The following is a 20,720-nucleotide window of genomic DNA, read 5'->3' as shown; positions in this document are numbered from 1 at the left end:
CAGAGTTGAGTCATTGGGACAGAGACTGTACGGCTCATAAAGCCAAAAATATTTACTATCTGACCCTTTATTAAAAAAAAGTTTACTGACACCTGGATAAAAGACATGACCTCAGATCTGAGCAAACTTGGAAGTGGAACTAAGGCCCTCAGTCATTATGAGCTCATAATAAAAAAGAAACCAACAAGGAGGAGGGAGTCAGTAAATACCATCAGCTGGAGAATCCAGGCCCCCAAGCATGGCAATTTGAGACCATGAAATAAGTATATTTAAGATGATTATAGAGATTTACTAAAAAATAACATAAACTTTGGTGAAAGAACAGGGCAGTAAGAAAAAAAGGGATCAGATTTGAAAAGAACTAAATACCACCTCTAGAAATGAAAACAATTTATGAACGGGCTAAGGCAATGCTCCTCCAACTTCAGTGAGTGTCAGAGTCACCTGGAGGGTTTGCTAAAAAGCAGACTCATGGGCCCCACTCTCTATCCAATTCTGACTTAATAGGTCTGCGGTGGAGCCCATGAATTTGCATTTTTAACAAGCTCCCAGGTAATGCTGATGTTGCTGATCCATGGACCATATTTTGGGTATGAGTTAAATAGCAGATGGCCACAGCTGGAGGAGTCATTAGTAAACCGGGAGCTAGAGCTGGGAGAGAGAATGCACAGGGATGGAGCTGGGAGAGAGAATGCACAGGGATGGAGCTGGGAGAGAGAATGCACAGGGATGGAGCTGGGAGAGAGAATGCGCAGAGATGGAGCTGGGAGACAGAATGCACAGAGATGGAGCTGGGAGACAGAATGCACAGAGATAGAGCTGGGAGATGTGGAAAAGCGGTTGAGACAGAGACAGAATGAGATGTCCCAACGTAAGTCTAATAGGAATTCCAGAGGTGACAATAGAATGAATGGAGGCGAGGCACTATTCACAGAGATACTGAGTGAGAATATTACAAAGTTGAAGAAACATGAATCCCGGACTCAATAAATAAGGACATAACCAACCAAAATGCCTCCTGGTGAAACTCTTGAATGCCAAAAGCAAAAAATAAGCCTTAAAGCTATGTGAAGGAAGGCTTACCTGCAAAGGAGAAACAATGAGACTGACTACAGACTTCGAATCAGCAGTAGCATGTGCCAGAAAACAGTGAAGTGTATTATCTTCTAATCCCCAGGGAAAGTAACGTTCAACCTAGAATTATATGCCAACTAAATTACCATTCAAGAGCACGGGCTAAATACATTTTCAAACACCTCTCTCACTAAAAGGACCGCTAAATGATGTACTTCAGTTAGACGGAAATTGACCCCATGAGGAGGCAGTGGGAGTGGGATGCAGGAAACAGTGGCGAATGAGGAAGGTGATAAATCTAAATAGGCATTGACTATTATGCACACACACACTAATGGGGGAAAAATGAGGGGAAGCTGAAACGTTAGACAGCAATCGTGAAAGCTGAGAGTGGGAAGATTGGAGTTAAAGCGTTCTAAAGTCCTTGTAATTGTTGGAGGGGGAGGCTGGACAGATTAGTTTTTTATTTTAAGTTGTTTATTATGTTATAACAACATTAAAGAAAGAAAATAGAATGTGAACTGACAAATCAGTAGAGGGAAAAAAATGGAATACAAAAAATCCAGTGCGATAGAAAGCAGGAAAGGAAAAAAAGACATAAAAGCATGATAGATACAAAAGGCAAAAACAATCAAACAACTGGGAGAAGATTTTTGCAAAGCATTTATCTGATAAGGGGTTAATATCCAAAATATATAAAGAACTCATACAACTCAACAACAAGAAAACTAACAACCCAGTTGAAAAATGGGCAAAAGATCTGAACAGACATTTCTCCAAAGAAGACATACAGATGAGCAACAGGCTCATGAAAAGATGTTCAACATCTCTAACTATCAGGGAAATGCAAGTCAAAACTACACTAAGATATCACCTCACGCCCATCAGAATGGCTATAATTAACAAGACAGGAAATAACAAGTGTTGGGGAGGATGTGGAGAGAAGGGAACTGCTGGCGGGAGTGCAAACTGGTGCAGCCACTATGGAAAACAGTATGGAGAGTTCTCAAAAAGTTAAGAATAGAAATACCATACAATTGAGCTATTCCACTGCTGGGTATTTATCCAAAGAACTTGAAAACACGAATGCGAAAAGACACATATACCCCTATGTTCACTGCAGCATTATTCACAATAGCCAAGACTTGGAAGCAACCCATCAGGGGACGAATGGATAAAGGAGATGTGGTATAAATATGTACAATGGAATACTACTCAGCCATAAGAAATGATGAAATCCGGCCATTTGTGACAACATGGACGGACCTTGAGGGTATTATGTGAAGTGAAATAAGTCAGAGGGAGAAAGTCAAATACCATATGATCTCACTCATAAATAGAAGAGAAAAGCAACAACAAACAAACACGTGGAGACAGAGATTGGACTGGTGGTCACCAGAGGGGAGGTGGGGATGGAGGAGGGCAAGAGCGGTGATTCGACACGTGTGTGTGATGATGGATTGTAATTAGTCTCTGGGTGGTGAATATGATGTAATCTACACAGAAATCGAAATATAATGAGGTACACCTGAAATTTACATAGTGTTATAAACCAATATTACCGCAATAAAAAAATAAAAAAGAAAAGGAAAGCACTTGCTTCACACACACAAAAAAAAGCATGATAAATAAAAACAAAGTGAGGCGAGAGAGGTCAAATATGTCACTAATCACGGTAAATGTAAACAGAATAAGCTCTTCTCTGACTTTCAGATTGGATTAAAAAGAAATCTGCCTCTATGCCAGAGGTACAGGCAACACAAAAACGACCCAGAATAGTTGAGAGTAAAGAGATGGAAAAAGATATACAACACAAATACCAACCAAAAGGAAAGTGATCTTGCATTATTAGTATCAGGTAAAGTAGACTTTGAGACAAAAGGATTATCAGAGCTAAAGAGGATCCTTAATGATAAAGGAATCTGGTGTTTTCTATATGACTCAACTTTTTTTAATGCTATTCATGACCCACTAAATTGAATTTACTACTCAGTAATGTGCTACAACCCACCATTTTAAAAACGCTGCTCTGGAACACACTTCTGATCCTCCCAAAGGCCCCAGCTTTCTCTTCAACTCCTAGGAGGCGTGCAGCCATACCTCAGATGAACATCTGTAACACCTCCTCAGTGCCCAGAAATACGTGATATCTATGGGTTTTTGTAATTAGTTCCTAAAGACAGTAAGGAACACCCATAACCACCAGAATGAGAAACCAAGTTTTCTTTTGTTTGCCAAAGATCTGAGAAGAAATCACAAAACTTACAGAGAGAAAATTGAGTTCATGAGAAAGTTGGGAACTCTGCATATTTCATTAGGTAATTGAAAGAGGTTTGGCAAACATATATTCTCTTTATGTTGAAATCCGCTTTTCTTGAGGATAAAATCCTTCAGCAGAATCATGAGTATGTTGAGTCCTGGCGAACACGTAGAGAGAACCTTCTGGGGCAACTCGCACCAAGTTGGAGGTTCACTCTTGTGAGCATTACTGAAGGGCTGTCCATTAGTCACTTCTCCAGTGTCTTTCTAGCAACTGTAATATATTAGGTATTTTCCTCCAAAGCAATTAGAAAAACTCCAGGGAATCATCCAGAGAGGATGGCCGTTGCTATGTTTTTGTCTGTTTTGCCAAGAAGCAAGGAAAACAACTGAGCTAAGAGGAGTTGAGAGGTAGAGATCTGTGAAGGGTAGTTTCAGAGCCCCAGGAACCCTTTTCCCCGCCGGCAATCGCCACCTCACAGCCTCAGTTCCTCTCTTCCAGCTGACCTATGCCTAAAGTCACTCAGTTATAAAATCATTTATGAATAATAATTTGTAAACCCTTGTGAGGAGGTCTCACTTTCAATTTTATGAAACATTGGCTCTTCAGCCACTTGGCGCCATGTCCTAACAGCAGTTGTAGGACGCAACCTCAGAGCTGAATTCAGATTATTCTCATTACTTTATTAATTGATTAAGAAATTGCTACACAGTGAGAGAATATTATGTGCTAGATGATATCTCATCTTGTTTTCACACCAACCCGAGGAAGGAAGTATTTGTATTATCCCCTTTTTACAGATGAGGAAATCAAGGCTCAGAGAGTTTAAGTAACTTGCACAAGGCTTCTCAGCTTGTAATTTGCAGAGCTGAAATTCAACAGCAGAGCTCTCTGATCCAGAGTTGGCTTTCTTAACCAATATGGTACCCTGTATTGGCTTTCATCGGAGTAATATATAATTAGATAATATATAATTAGAAGAATTTGATGGGTTCACAGGCATTTTTTAAAACATTCACATCCACATAATGGAGTTTTCTTCCTAGTCTCACCCAAAAGTCAAGTACACAGTAACTTGTATGATGCTCAGTGTGCCTATCTTGGAAGAGCAGATGGAAGCCACATGGTAATTTAAAGAAGTAAAAGTAGAAAGCCACTGATGAGGGAGTCTTTGTTTTGCAATGGAATTGTTTCCGAGTTAAACATTACGCTGCACTCTGTGGTATTTGCTGATCGGCACAAGCACCGCATTTAAATTGATTCCCTAATCATGACGATAATGACCAGGATTAGCCCAGTTCAATGGGTGCATGCTTTCCCCAGGGCTCACAAAAGCCTTCTCCAGGGATCCAGGCTTTCCTGGTCATGAGAAGTTCACTAACGAGGCTGCTGCTGGGCAATAGCAGTCCCCAGTTCGAACTGAAGGATATTAAGGATAAGATGAAGGGTCTCTCTGGCCAAACAGAGGAAAATCATGCTAAACTGGTCAGCAGAACCCTGAGAACGACAGGCTTCCCAGAATGATGGGGAAATGGGTGTTTTTGCGTGTTGAATATTTAGGTAATTGAGAGTTCAAGGGGTTGTAAGAAAAATTGTTAAAGAACTCTTGTTTGCCTTTTAAATTTTAAGCATGTTACTTAAAATTTAAACACTTAGATTCCTAAAACAACATATGCTCATTGTAAACATAGCAAATGATCCAATCCAGAAAAATTTGGAGGAAAAAGTGGACCCCCTCCCCCGTTTCACTTCCTCCCCAGAGGAATGCACATTCCCTGTGTATCCTTCCAAACTTTAAGAGTAAGCCAGTTGTAAAGAGGGGGTTTGACTATGATAGAACCTAGCCAACTGGCTGATTGTAATGAGTGTTATCCTTTCTTTAGTGATTCAGAAGATCCTTCGGGTTTATTCTCATGAAGGGCATCAGTTATCGCAGTGCAGAAATGTGGGGATTTCTGTGTGTTTGGATCCCAACAAACAGAAGCTTGTGGGAAAGTTGTGGATAATCCCCTTTTCAGCCCTCCAGGAGGGTCTGGGCTTGGTCAGACCGCAGCTGATCACCCGCCTACCCAGAACAGAGAAGTCGAAGGTGCCTAATCTCCGGGACCTAAGACTTTAGGAAATCCTGTAAAAACATTGGTTTGTAATTTAAAAGATTTGGGGGATTAATGTTCTATGATGTTAATATAGGCCTGATTTTACTCTCTGAAATTTGCTCTCTGAACTTTTATATATATATATATATATATATATATATACAGTACTTTATATGTATAAATTTTAAATATATGTATTTATAAATTGTGTATTTTCTTTTTCTTTAAGCAAGAGTAGCTTCCATTTCTAAGTTCAGCAGGAAACAATCAGTCATCTTTATTTTGGAAAAAAAAAAATCTCTTGAGTAGTTTTCTTAAGACCAGTAAGGCACCCCATGCCTGGGAGAGGAAGTAATAGGAAGGACTTTATTTTTCTTGAGTTTGATACGGCCAGTCCTCCAAATTCTTCTTGTGAGTAGAGCTCTGGGGTACATGAGATCAATTTACATAAGGAAACTAGGAACTTTCTGGAAGGGAAGGGGTTGAGATCACCCCAACCCCAAAATTTCTCCCGAAGATTCCTGGTTATAAAAGCGTGTGGGAGGACCCTTCTGGAGGACAACAGGACTCAGGAAGCCAATCCAGGAAGATGAAAGGTTAAAGGATGTTCCTGACTGCAAGTTTGTCGAGCCTGGACTCCCCACCACTTAAATGTGGGTGTTCTTGCTTTGAAATTAAAAAAGAAAGTACTTCCATACTTTAGAGATGGATCTGGATCTACATACCTTTTGTTGCTGCTTGGTCGTTTCTTTCAAATTCCACAAAGGCGAATCTCTCTGGATTTCCAGGAGATTTAGAATGCGGTATACTCATCTAAACAACATGGCCACATTTTCCAAATACTCTTTCAATCCAGCTGTGATGAACATTTCTGGAAGTAATTCACATTCACTAATTCACTAAGTAATTCACTAAGCTTTATTTGTAATTCTATACCTTATTTAGAAGGTCAATAAATTTTAACTTAAAGAAGAAACCCACTGTGGGAATAAAATTGAGAGTTCAGAGATGAACCCATACATCTGTGGTCAATCTGTTTTGGACAAGGGTACTGTGACTATTCAATGGGGGAAATAATAGTCTCTTCGACAGTGGTGCTGAGAAAACTGATGTCCACATGCAGAAGAATGGCTGGACTCCCACCTTACACCTTATACAAAAATTAACTCCAAATGAATCAGAGAGCCAAATATGAGCTAAATCTGTACAGCTCTTATAAGAAAACATAAAAGTAGGGCTGGCCCGGTGGCGCAGCGGGTAAGTTTGCATGTTCTGCATCTCAGCAGCCCAGGGTTCGCTGGTTTGGATCCTGGGTGCGGACATGGCACCGCTTGGCAAAAGCCATGCTGTGGTAGGCATCCCACATATAAAGTAGAGGAAGATGGGCATGGATGTTAGCTCAGGGCCAGTCTTCCTCAGCAAAAAGAGGAGGATTGGCAGTAGTTATCTCAGGGCTAATCTTCCTCAAAAACAAAAGAAAACATAGAAGTAAATCTTTATGATCTTGGATTCAGCAATGGTTTCTTAGATATGACACCCAAAGCACAAGCAATAAAAGAAAAAATAGATAAATTGGACTTTGTCAAACGTAAAAACTTTGTGCATCAAAGGACACTATTAAGAGAGTGAAAAGACAGCTTACAGAATGGGAGAAAATATTTGCAAATCATATAGCTGATAAGGGTCTAGTGTCCAGAATATATAATGAAGTCTATAACTCAGCAATAAAAAGACAATTCAATTTTGTGAAGGCCGAGGACTTTAATAGACATTTTTCCAAAGATATGCCAGTGGCCGACAAGCACATGAAAAGATTCTCAGTGTCATCGTCATTCAGGAAATGTGAATTCAAACCACAATGAGATACCACTTTACACCCACTACGATGGTTATAATAATAATAATTTAAAAAGTAGAAAGTCACAAGTGTTGGCAAGGATGTAGAGAAATTAGAACTGTCAGACATTACTCGTGGGGCTGTAAAATGATGCTGCCACTGTAAAGGACCATCGGTGGTTTCTTAATAACCTAATCATAAAATGACCACATGACCTAGCAAATTCCACTCCTAGGCATATGCTCAAAAAAATTAAATATAGGTGTTCAAACAAAAACTTGTACACAAGTGCTCATAGCAGCTCTATCCACAATAGCCAAAAGGCAGAAACAACTCAAATTTCCATCGACTGATGAATGGATAAACAAAATGTGGTAGAACTATACAGCGGAATATTATTCAGGAAAGAAATACTCATACAAGCTACAATGTGGCTGAACCTCGGAAGTATTATATGCTGAGTGAAAGGAGACAGACCCAAAAGGCCATGTATTATATGATTCCCTTTGTATGAAATATCCAGAATGGGCAAATCCATAGAGACAACGGATCTAACGACAGAAGAGACTATGGACACTGGTGGATGCCACGGGCTGGGGGGAGGGGAGAAGGGGGAGTGGCCGACTGCTCAATGCATGTGGAGTTTCATTTTGGGGTGATGAAAATCTTCTGGAACTAGATAATGGTGACGGTTGCACAACATCGTGAATGTACTTAATGCCACTGAATCGTACACTTTAAAATGGTTAAAATGGTAAATTTTATGTTACATGTATTTTACCAGAATTTTTAAAAATATTGGGGTTACTGGTGACTCTGATGAAAATCCGGTGGGAGGGAAGGGCAACAAGATTCCTCAAGTCCAATTGCTAAGAGAGAAGGAAGAGATAGATTCCCTATTGAGGGGGGCGGGTGGGGGAGAAGGGAATGATAGTTCTGGGGCCGTGAGGTGGGTGATGGTGAAACCCGACTCAGTCTAGCCCTTTTTGGGACTGTGTGTCCTGCGGGGTAGATGTGTTTCTGTTGTTAGTGCTGTTGAGTTGATTGACCCTGTGTACAGCAGAGCGGAACCCTGCCCGGTCTTTTTGCGCCATCCTCGCACCTTCTGGTGCTACATCAGACAATGTTTCACTGCTACTCATACGGTTTTCATGGCCAGTTTTTTCGGAAGTGGGTGGCCAGGTCCTTATTCCTGGTCTGTCTTAGTCTGGAAGCTCCACTAAACCTGTCCACCATGGGTGACCCTGGTGGTATTTGAAATACAGGTGGCACAGCTTTGAGTATCACAGCAACATGCAGCTGCCACAGTATACAACCGACAGACAGGTGGTATGGTTCCCAGACTGGGAAATGAACCCAGGCTGTGGCTGTGAGAGCGCGGAATCTTAACCACTAGACCACCAGGGCTGGCTGGTGGATGTGTGGATGACGATAAAACGTGGAAACTCAAAGAATTGCAGGATCACAGTAGGAAGCCTGGATCCCAATGACCAGAGTAGGAAGTCTTAATACCCAACAGTGGTCTAAAAAAGCAGGAGGTTGGGCCCTGGTTTTGTGGCATCACCACGATGAGCAGAACTGGGGAGTAGCCGGCCCCTCTAGACCAGCTCCTGACTGTGAGCCCAGCTGGTCTGAGCTGTGGCTTCAGGAAGAGGAGAGGAGCAGGCAGGCTGCGCCTTTGGGCACCCAGGGTCCCTGCATAGACAGGAGAAGGCCACTGCCTCCAAAGGGATTCCCTGGTCTTGGCATGCGGTGTGAGACCTCCCAGTTCCACTTGCCAATTGCAGTAGAGGCAACTCTTCCCCTAGGATATAAAGCTTTAATGCTTTAAATGAACAGAGCCCGTTCAACAAGGAACCCCCCAAGGTGGCGATGATTACTTGTTCATCTTAAGAGCTGAGTCAGGAAGCCATATCATGGGGACATGTTTCTCAAGGTGTCTCACAGCATTCTTTTGGGGCTTTAACTTATCTTTGAAAATAAAGTTGACACACATCCACATATATAAAGCCACTCATTTCCTGTCTTGGAATCTACCCTGGGGGGAGCGCCCCTCCGGCCAGTGGAGGAGTAGGAAGAAGAAGCAGGAGGGGAAGGGTGTGCGCGGCTGTGGTTTTGCTGTGCCTCTGCTGCCCTCTCACCTTGGAGTTCCCATCCCCCAGGACGTCTCACCCCCTGCGCCTTTGCACAGGCCGGTGTCTCTCCGGGAAGGCCATCACACTCCACGGCCTTCTCCCCACAGCTAACTCCAGTTCATCCTTCAAAACCCACCCAGAGGGCATCTCCTCCATGGGATGTTCTGACCCTCCAGGCTGCGTCCAGTGCCCCCTCAGGGTTCCCTTGTCCTCACCGATAGCCTTACTCTTACCGCATTATATTGACCTTCGTCCTGTAGACTCCATCTCCTGCTGGGCTCTGAGTCCCTAAGTCCAGGGCAGCTGGAACAGTCTGCCTACGTTTGAATCCCAGCTCCGTCATCTCTTGGCTTGGTGACTCAGCAAGCTGCTTAAACTCAGTTTCCTCGTCTGTAAAATGGGGATAATCATTCTTGCCTCATGGGATGGTTAAAATTTGTAAAACACTTAAACTCTGCCTGGGACGTGAGTGCTCAATAAATATGAGCTATGGTGATACTAAAATAAAACTAATACAAAGAATTAAAGTTATTATTAATAATCTCTTTATTCCCAATGTCTAGCACAAAGCTCAGTAAGCAGTGGGCACTCAGTCAGTTGGTGTTAAACGGGACTGTGGTTAATACATTAGCTGTGATTAATCTGGACATGTGCTGTCCAGTACAGTAGCCCCCAGCTGTTTGTGACTATTGAGCACTTGAAATGCATCTGGTCCGAACTGAGATGTGCTGTAAGCGTAAAATACACACCAGATGCCGAAGACTTAGTGTGGAAAACAGAAAGCAAAATGGCTCATAAATGATATTTTTATATTGATTACATGTTGGAATGATATTATTTTGGATCTGTCAGGTTAAATAAAACGTATTCTTAAAAATAACCTCACCAGGAACTATTAGAGACAATCAACAACTACAGCAAAGTTGCAGGATATAAAATCAACATACATAAATCAGTAGCACTTCTATATGCTAACAATGAACTAACAGAAAAAGATCTCAAGAACTCAATCCCATTCACGATCAAAACAAAAAGAATAAAATACCTTGGGATAAATTTAACCAAGGAAGTGAAAGATCTATACAACGAAAACTACAAGACCTTCTTGAAAGAAATCGACGACGACATAAAAAGATGGAAAGACATTCCATGCACATGGATTGGAAGAATTAACATAGTTAAAATGTCCATACTACCTAAAGCAATCTACAGATTCAATGCTATCCCAATCAGAATTCCAATGTCATTCCTTACAGAAATTGAACAAAGAATCCTAAAATTCATATGGGGCAACAAAAGACCCCGGATTGCTAAAGCAATCCTGAGTAAGAAAAACAAAGCCGGAGGCATCATAATCCCTGACTTCAAAACATACTACAAAGCTACAGTAATCAAAACAGCATGGTATTGGTACAAAAACAGGTGCACAGATCAATGGAACAGAATTGAAAGCCCAGAAATAAAACCACACATCTGTGGACAGCTAATCTTCGACAAAGGAGCAGAGGGCCTACAATGGAGGAAAGAAAGTCTCTTCAACAAATGGTGCTGGGAAAACTGGACAGCCACATGTAAAAGAATGAAAATCAACCATTCTTTTTCACTATTTACTAAAATAAACTCAAAATGGATCAAAGAACTAAAGATTAGGCCTGAAACAATAAGTCTTTTGGAAGAGAATATAGGCAGTACACTCTTTGACATCAGCTTCAAAAGAATCTTTTCAGACACCATAACCCCTCACATGAGGGAAACAATAGAAAGAATAAACAAATGGGACTTCATCAGACTAAAGAGCTTCTTCAAGGCAAGGGAAAACAGGATTGAAACAAAAAACCAGCCCACTAATTGGAAAAAATATTCACAAGTTATTATCCAACAAAGGGTTAATCTCCATAATATACAAAGAACTCACACAACTCAACAATAAAAAATCAAACAACCCAATTACAAAATGGGCAGGGGACATGAACAGACATTTCTCCAAAGAAGATATACGGATGGCCAATAGATACATGAAAAGATGCTCATCATCACTAATCATCAGGGAAATGCAAATCAAAACTACACTAAGATATCACCTTACACCTGTTAGAATGGCAAAAATATCCAAAACCAAGAGTGACAAATGTTGGAGAGGCTGTGGAGAAAAGGGAACCCTCATACACTGTTGGTGGGAATGCAAACTGGTGCAGCCACTATGGAAAACAGTATGGAGATTCCTCAAAAAGTTAAGAGTAGAAATACCTTATGACCCAGCCATCCCACTACTGGGTATCTATCCTAAGAACCTGAAATCAGCAATTCCAAAAGTTCCATGCACCCGTATGTTCATCGCAGCATTATTCACAATAGCCAAGTCATGAAACCAACCTAAGTGCCCAGTAACTGATGATTGGATAAAGAAGATGTGGTATGTATATATATAAATATATATATATATATATATATTACACAATGGAATACTACTCAGCCATAAAAAAGGACAAAGTCGTCCCATTCACAACAACATGGATAGACCTTGAGGGTATTATGTTGAGTGAAATAAGCCAGACAGAGAAAGATGAACTCTGTATGACTCCACTCATAGGTGGTAGTTAACATATGGACAAAGAGAACTGATCGGTGGTTGCCAGGGGAAAGGGGGGTGGGGGGAGGGCACTAGGGGTGAAGTGGTGTACCTACAACATGATTAATAATGATGTACAACTGTAATATCACAAAGATGTTAACTTTCATAACCTTAATAAAAAAAAACAGACATAAAAAAAATAATAATAACCTCACCAGGGGCCAGCCCTGTGGCCTAGTGGTTAAGTTCAGCATGCTCCACTTGGCAGCCTGGGTTCGCAGGTTCAGATCCTGGGTGTGGACCTACACCACTTGTCAGCCATGCTGTGGTGACGACCCACGTGAAAAACAGAGGAAGTTTGGCACAGATGTTAGTTCAGGGTGAATCTTCCTCAGGAATAAAAAAAAAAAACTCACCATTTTACTTTTTAAAACGAGACTGCAAGGAGATTTAAAATTACACATGTGGCTACATTATATTTCTATTGGACAGCACAGATCTAGAATGTTCTCAACCTACCCTTAGTTTAGCAAATCTTCCCATGACCTCATTTATGCTCAAACGTTCTATAAGCTGTAGGAGTAAAGCTAATTCGTTTAGATCAATGATTCATTTACAATGAAAAGTACATCCAACTGGTTTGTAAAGGGTTTTCCATGCAGGGTTAACAAGCTATATAGAAGTATGTGGAAAGGGAACTAAGCTTTGTGGGGATTTTCCAGGTTCGCTGTGATCCTGAGATTCAAGAACTGCGTCAGTGGCAGAAGAAACTACGTGAAAACAAGCACATTCACCAGCGAGTCCGAATTTTCTGGGCCAAACAAGAACAGAAAGGTCAGTTGCTTGATTCATAGTCATTAGTTTAATCAGAAAAAGCCTGATTTCAGCTGAGGCTCAAGAAGGACACCCTCTGAGGTTTTAGAGGGTCTTTGTGTCTGCAGGGAACTCAACTGTGCATGAGGGAAGTGACTGCGTATTAAGACGCTGCTCTGGAATGACAGCGGTGATGTGATATGATTTACAAGGCCATGTCCCTCACTCAGGGACAAATTCAGAGTCATCTTGTGTCTGCAGGTGTCTTTTGTTTAAGCTACAAGACATCAAGAATAACCCATCATTTTGGAAACAGGGTGTCTATCAATGTGATGGGGAGTTATTCTTCTAAGTTGTTGATTGTGTGTCTGAAGTGAAATGGGGTTTTATGCTTGTCCTGCCCCTTTTTGCGAGACAAAAAACACACACACAGGGGCTGGCCCCATGGCCAAGTGGTTAAGTTCGCGCACTCTGATTCGGCGGCCTGGGATTTTGCTGGTTCAGATCCTGGGAGCAGACCTAGCTTTGCTCATCAGGCCATGCTGAGGCAGCGTCCCACACAGCAGAGCCAGAAGGACCTACAACTAGAATATACAACTATGTACTGGGGGGCTTTGGGGAGAAGAAGAAAAAAGAAAAAAAAAGGAAGATTGATAACGTGTTAGCACAGGGCCAGTCTTAAAAACACACCCACACACACATCGCAGGACAAGGAAACAAGCACCCACCACCTGTCATGTGCAAGTGTCACCATTTTGTCCTATTTATTTTCCTCTTATTTTTAGACTAATTTACTACATATTCACAGTAGGAAAATTAGAAAAACAATAGCCAAAAAAGGGGGAAAACCCCAGAAGTCCCACCACTGTTAATATTTTGGTGCACATCGTGCTATACATTTTCCAGTACAAAGAGATGCAAATATATATATATTGATATTTTATTAAAAATGAGATTTTACATTCTGTTACACATACATCTGTACATTCTGTCCTATAATCTACCTTGTCACTGAACGCACTCAGAATGTCATTCCGGTCAACCACTAGAGCGGCATCGTGAGGTTTAACGGCTGTGTGGTGCGGACTTAGCACCATTTATATAACCAACAGCGTGGAAGGAGATTTGTGATATATTATCAAGTGGAAAAAATTGCCAAACCTTAAGTTTTCATCCACGTTAAAAATGCGTACATGGAAACACAGAGCTGTCTAAACGTGCTGGAAGAATACCTTCATGGTCGCGACCTTTAGGAATTCGGACTAGAGGGGAGGAGGCACGCTGTGGGAATCTTTTAAATCAGCACACACGAGTTTACAGTTATGAAAACCCATGAGAAAGCCTCTCTCCCTCAGCAGGCTGCAGGCCATGCATACTGTGGGTCCTCTTACCAACCCCCTGACGCCGTACCTGCGCCCTTTCGCTAGGCTGCAGCTTTCCAGTCTCTTTTCTGCTCTTGCCACATGCCGGCGTGTTCCTCACCTCGGGGACTCTGCTTTATCTGTTCCTTTCCTGCCAATCGCCCTTCCCCAGCTCCTTCTCGTCCTCCACGCCTGGGCGTTACCTCCTCAGAGGGGCCTTCCCCAGCTGCCCGATTGACCAATTTCAACATGGTGGGGTCTAAGCAAAAGTCTTCTTTTCCCTCCAGAAACTTTCTTTAACCCTGCTCTCTCGATGCTCCCTGTCAGCCCCTTCATGGCCTAGTGGGTGATTTCATGTCTTCTCAGTATGTTCTAGTTTCATGAAGCCCAGTCTGCTTTAAAATCGCAATCTCAGACCCAACTTAACGCTTACCCACCCGCCTCCGCCCTGCATCAGTGGGGTTGGGGGTGGGGGAAAGAACTGTCTGATGTTTCCCACTCCCGCCCTTCCTTCCTCTGTGCCCCGCCCCGTTCTCCTTCAGTGGGTTAGGGGAGAAGGAGGGAGACGCAGAGGCGCATCCATCTCTTTACTTTCTGCCGCCATGCTCTCGCGGCTGTTGCTACCTCTCTGGCTGAGACCGCTGGGCCATTCTCGGGAGCAGGCATCCCCGTGCTGGCTCTCTGACTCACCCGTGTTATTTGAGTTCTTCCTCACGGGGGACAACAGGTGGCACAACTCCCCTATGGGGGGTCTGGCTCTGGTGCCACCTCTTCCACCCCGCCCCCCAAATTCCACCTCTTCCAGTCCACTCCTGGCTCTTGGGTGTCTCCTTACCCAAAGGCCAGCCGTGTTGGGTGGGGCATTGGAAAGATAGTCCAAGTTACCTCTCAGCGTCCCCTTGACCCACAGGCAACCAATGGCGGACATGCAGACTTCTCCACTGCCCTCCTTGCTCTGCCCCAGCATGTCTCCCCAGGTCATACTGAACCTGCTCGTGTGGGCACAGGGGAACGAGCTGTGGAAACTGCCCTCCAAGCAGGTGTCCAACCAGGCGAGGAGACCCCCCAGTCTTTCTGAGTGCTTCTCTTGGATCTTCCCCCCTTGCCTCAGGGCTTGGGTCAGGGTGAGCGCCCACTCTTATCTAAGAGAGGAGAAAAAAGTACAGCACTCGCCTCTGGGCCAGCACTTCTCAATCTTTTTGGACTGTGCCCCATAAGAAATAGTTTTATATCACAATCTAGTACATATGAATATACAGATGATTTATATACCTAAAACAAAAGTTTTAAGAAAAAATTCTGTTATTATGTGTAATACCCTCTGGCATTTTCTATTCTATTTAGTTGTTTGTTGTTGTTGTTTTAATGCTGGATGTGACTTAGTAAATTGATTTCATGGCCCATGGTTTGAAACATACTGCATTGGTTCATTTCTCCACAGTGCCTATGATTTCTTCTCCTGCTTTCCTTCCTGCAGCCATCTATTTAGGTGACAGTTGGTTCCCTTCTTCATAAACAGTGGTTCTCAATATTGGCTGCACATTTGAATCACCTCGGGAACTTTCTAAAAATACCAAAGCTATGGACTGGAAATTCTAGAAGCAGTGAGCATTCCTAGTGCCCGGATCTTGGTTTCTAAGTACCCCTCATTCTAATGGAATCAGGATTCTTTAGAGAAATGGCTGATTCTAGGGCTGAAGCCAGGAAAGGAGAAGATGAGCCTAGAACATCTTATGCCAGAAGATAAAGAAGGCTCAAGAAAATGTTGGGGACCTAGGGGAAAAATACAGCCCCCCCCCCCCGCCCCCGGAGGGGAGACTCACTGGGCAAATCTAGGACAATTTAAGTGTCAGAGTTAACAGTGACCGTAATGAATTGTAACTCATTGACTAAAATAAAATCCAAATGTGCATATGGATACAAAGTAAATTAAAGAAAGAAACAAACAAGTGAGGGAGAAGAGGAAGCTTTTCCTTAATTAGCACGCCACCTTATACATTTGGAAGGTGTAATGAAATTTAAAAGGCAGTATTCTGTAACCATATTACAGCTGACATAGCTGACTCAGGCAAGAATGATCAATATGAGGCTAAACCACTGAGGGAAAGTTTGATGAGGAACGTGATATTTAAGTCTCAAAATGTCTCTCCACAAATTAGTCTTTAACACAAAGGGGAAAATAGTAACTTTGTATCAGAGAAACCTGGCAGACCCACCCCAGCCAAGTGTTCAAAATCAGTATCATCAACAATGGGACAAACTGACATCATGTGCCTCCTGCTGTGATGCGCTGAGGACACGTGACATGTGCTTATGCACTGTGCCTGTCGAAAGTGCAGAACTTGAATCTCATCATGAGGACATGTCGGACAAACCCAGCTTGAGGGACATGCTCCAAAATAACTGATGTGGACTCTTCAAAAATGCCAATGTCAAGAAAGACCAAGATCAAAGGAGACCAAAGAGACAAGGCAGCTAAGTGCAGTGTGTGATCTTAGACTGGACCCTAGGTGGAGAAAAAATTCTGTAAAAGACGTTATCGAGACAATTAGCAAACCTTGAATACGGGCTCTATATTGGCTGATAGTATGGAACACTATTAAGTTTCCTGATTTTGATCAAGTTCTTGGGCTATGTAAGAAAGCTCCTCATTCTTAAGATACATGCTGAAGTTTTTAGGGATCAAAGGATATCATATGTAGCTTAATCTCAAATGATTCAGAAAAAAATAATGTGTAACACACATGTGTACATGTACATATACACACATGTATACAGGGAGAAAATGAAAAGTGAATGTGGTAAAGTATAAACAATGGGGACTCTGAGAGTGCTTTGGATGATTATTGCAACTTTTCTGCAAATTCAATATTATTTCAAATTTTTAAGTTAAAAAAATACCAGTGCCTCACCTCCGGAGATTCGGACTTGATTATTTTGGGATGGGCCCCGGGCATCTGTGTTAATGTTAAGTTTCCCTGATTCTAATGGTCTTCCAGAGTTGAGACTCAAAGGAGAAGCCTGATCCCCAATTGTTTTGTGCCTTCTTTAAAATGTGGAGTCCTCTAGGCCCGCGTGTCCTGAGCCCTGGGCATCCTGCTGATGCACGATCATACGTGTGTTATTTGTGTCCTTGGCACTTATGTATGTTTCTCACCAAAGTGTAAGCTCCATGAGGACAAAGACCTTGTCCTAGTTCAGTGCCTGGCACAAAATGAGCACCAAATAAATATCGGTTGAATGAATAAGTGAGTCAGTGAGTGAATGAGTGGACAGGGTTCTGAGGCTTTGGTGAGCCAGCACACAGACAGTGCCCGGTGCAGAGCAGGAGCTCATCACACTGGCAGTGTCAGGATCGCTCGTTAGGAAGCAGCTCGAGCTGTGAGTGTCCAGCAGGCTCAGCACAGGCCCCTCTTCCCTGTGCAGCTGCTGTTTCGTTTCACTCCCCGCTGGAGGCCAATCAGGGCTGTAATCAGTGTAAAGGCCAGGGAGAGTGCAGCATCCCTATCTATTTCTGTCGTTACCTTTTCTTTTGAGTCGACTTGCTGTTGGTTGACTGACTGATTTGCCTGGCTATGAGCAGAGAGGGCAGCCAGGATTGAATGGAGAGGTGCAGCCCGCAGCAAGGGGCAGGGTGGAAGCATTTCTGTCCCAACCACCTGCTGCCCGCGTCCGTTGCCACCTTTCCGGGGCTCCAGCGTGTTTTCCAAACAAGATAGGGTCTTCAGGAAACGCCACAACGTAAACTCCCGGGTAAATTTCCCATTTACGATGAGACTGCGATAAAACGGCCCTCGGGTAGTAAAGCCACTTCTGACCCCTGTCCCCAGATCTGCGGTCAGGGAAGAAGGAAGTACGGTGCAGTGGATGAAGGCCCAGGTTGCGGAGTTGGCCAGACCTGTTCATGGCATCCCGTTACTTTTATCTGGGTGACTCTGACCTAGCTAACTTCGTTAAGCTGCAGGTTCCCCAGGTGCAAAATGGGACTCTAATAATAGTACCTGTCTCATACAGTTAAAGGATTACAAGAGGTGATCTTTTAGAGCAAGTCCTGGCACACTGTTCCCGTAAATGTTAGTACTGTCATTATTAAAAACCCGTGTTGGGGCGGGGCCGGCATAGCGGTTAAGTTCTCACGCTTCACTTCCCCGGCCCGGCGTTCACAGGTTCGGATCCTGGGCGTGGACCACTCAGCAAGCCATGCTCTGGCGGCGTCCCACCTAAAGTGGAGGAGGATTGGCACAGATGTTAGCTCAGGGCCAGTCTTCCTCAAACACACACACACACAAATCTGTGTGCTTTTAAGCAATTTTGTGTTGCTCCCCTCCACTAGACTCTAAGCTCCATGGGGTTCCCTGTGGGGACCATGTTTGTCCTACCCATCGTGATGCCCGCAAACCCAGCACAGGGCCTGGCTCAGAGCAGGCAGTCTGTATGTATTCAGTGGATGGACTTGTGGGCTTAATTTTACAGATGAAAAAGTAGAAGCCCAGGAAGGTCAAGGGACTTGCCCAAGGTCACACAGCCAGTGGAGGGCCTGGGGCTGGAGCCCCAGCGTCCCGTTTCTCTGCCCAGTGTTCTGACACATAGCTGAGGAGAGACGCAGAGACATAAGACACTCGCTTGGATTCCACCATCAGGCCAACCCTCTCAGGAGTCCTCCTGAACATGACACGCTACTTGTCCCATTTCTTATGGCCTGGGCTTCGGGCTCTTGCTGCTTGTGTTTGCGTTGACTGAAGCCCCTCAGGAGGGGCTGACCTTTGAGGGACAGGGTACAGGCTGCTGCCCGCCAGGTGAAGCACGGCTTCCATTACCCTCTGGTGTCACCGAGCTGCGTCACTTTGTAAAGCTCATCCACTGCAGAGTTACTTCCTGTTTTAAACCTTATCCGCCTGGGCAGTGGGAGGTTTAGAAAAGAAATCCCCGAGCCAAGGGGACGCTGCAATCAGACCCCAAAGTCCTCTGATGAAGCAGTTTGAAAATTAGTGTTAAACACGTGTTCGTCTTCCTTTAAATTTGCAATAAAGAAAAGAAGTAGAGGGGTTGCAAAGAAAAATGGGTTTTCAACTTCATCTGAAAAGCCCACGAACTCATCCACATACAAATCAGCAAACAAACATGATACATTCCCTGAGGGCCTGCCATTTTATCCGTGTCGTGCTCTGGTATTTGCAGAGTGAATACGTGTTGCCGAGTTCACTTCTTGGAGCAGCCTGGGCGCAGACAGGAGGCCTGAGGGAGAGAAGCGCCAGCTGTCGGGGTAGATTCGTGGCCATTTATAGCCCATCTCGTGTTACACTGAGTCAGAAGCCATCCCAAACAGGGTTTTTTCTTCTAGGACAGAAATGGTGTGAAGTTAGTCTTGAGTCTCTAGCCACAGGGACAGTTGCAGGAATTATTTAAAAATGTGTGTGACAAGAATTGCAGCCAATATAATCCAAGAGAAGATGCCGGAGTCATTTTTGGGATGTGGGCAAAAATCCCTTCTCAATTAGTAGCATATTTTTAGCTTCATATAGTCGGTAATTATTTTCAAATGTGCTTTGTAATAGAATATCCATATTTTACTTGGATATCTAGTATGAGGAGGAAGAAAGAAACCACAGAAATTGTCTATGACATCAGCTTGCATTTCATATATATATATGACATCTGATTACATTTCTCCTCTGTGTGTATTCTTTACATATGTGTGAATACTCTTAATGACTCTCTCACATCTTCTTAATGTTTTAAAGAAAGGGGTGGGGGAGGATGACCTGTCAAAGGAAATAGATTGTTTACTTTTCTTTGCTTACCTGTTTATTCCCTACCTCATTCCAAGGGTGGTTTGTTGTAGCTTACAGAAACACACAAAACATAACATTTTTAGGTAAATGTGGTAATTGGGTTAAGGAAGAATTAAGAGCAGGGAAAAAATAAAGTCACTAAGTGCAGTAAGCAAAATACTTACTCCAAGGCCTATGCTTGCTAGAGATTTCTTGGAGACAAAGCAAAGAGGGAAATAGTGTCTGTTACATAATTCACAGTGTCCACAAGAAAAAAGACAAGCCAGTTGTTCAGGAAACACGGGGCCCTTCCCTAGTACATTATGCACTGTGAATAATAACCTCAAAAATGTTCCTACAGTAAATAGAAATATGGCTCTGAGCTTCCTAGAAGCCACACCAATGAAGGAAATAGGATCATTACATTGTTTATTGTGTCCTCAGGGTTAAAAAAGTTTTTTGGAAGCCCACTTATTCCTGGAGCTGATTTTTCTCTCATTAAGAGGACACTGTAATGTAGTGAATGCCATCCTTCCCCTAAATATAATAACGAGTTTCTTAGAGCAGCATTTGCTTCTGGAGGGAAAAGATGAAAGCCTGGGGTAGGGGTGGAAACCAGAAAAACTTCCTTCCTGATTATAAATATAGTATTTTAACTATTAGGATTGGGTTTTAAGGATAGTCTCACAATAGGCACCTCATCTTGGCCACACCACATGCTGTGACCTTAGGATGCCCCTGGAACCTCATTCCTAGAGCAGAGAAGGACATCTGGAACTAAGGACTAGCTGTAATTTATTG

At 43.1% G+C, this 20,720-nt stretch overlaps 1 protein-coding gene across 24 annotated transcripts in view; it reads left to right on the top strand.

The window, feature by feature from the left end:
- The window catches only part of IQCK (IQ motif containing K), a 118,173-nt gene that overhangs the window by 74,831 nt on the left and 22,622 nt on the right, over positions 1–20,720 (top strand). For 17 of the 24 annotated variants that reach the window (XR_011524448.1, XR_011524446.1, XR_011524447.1 and 14 more), the window contains one exon: positions 12,697–12,808. The exons of 2 other annotated variants lie outside the window; for them this stretch is intronic. Coding sequence is in view for 18 of the 22 variants with exons in the window: in XM_070566606.1 (XP_070422707.1) it covers positions 12,697–12,808 (112 nt within the window). In the remaining 4 variants the exon portion in view is untranslated. Of the gene's footprint in view, positions 1–12,696; positions 12,809–15,625; positions 20,285–20,720 lie in introns of those variants that run through there. 5 more of the 24 variants (XM_070566607.1, XM_070566608.1, XM_070566600.1 and 2 more) reach the window with 5 other exon arrangements.

Source organism: Equus przewalskii, chromosome 12, assembly GCF_037783145.1.
Source record: "Equus przewalskii isolate Varuska chromosome 12, EquPr2, whole genome shotgun sequence".
In the NCBI taxonomy this organism is placed as follows: Eukaryota; Metazoa; Chordata; class Mammalia; order Perissodactyla; family Equidae; genus Equus; species Equus przewalskii.
The sequence above is the reverse complement of the archived record's forward strand: the minus strand, read 5'-3'. Positions and strand labels throughout refer to the sequence as shown.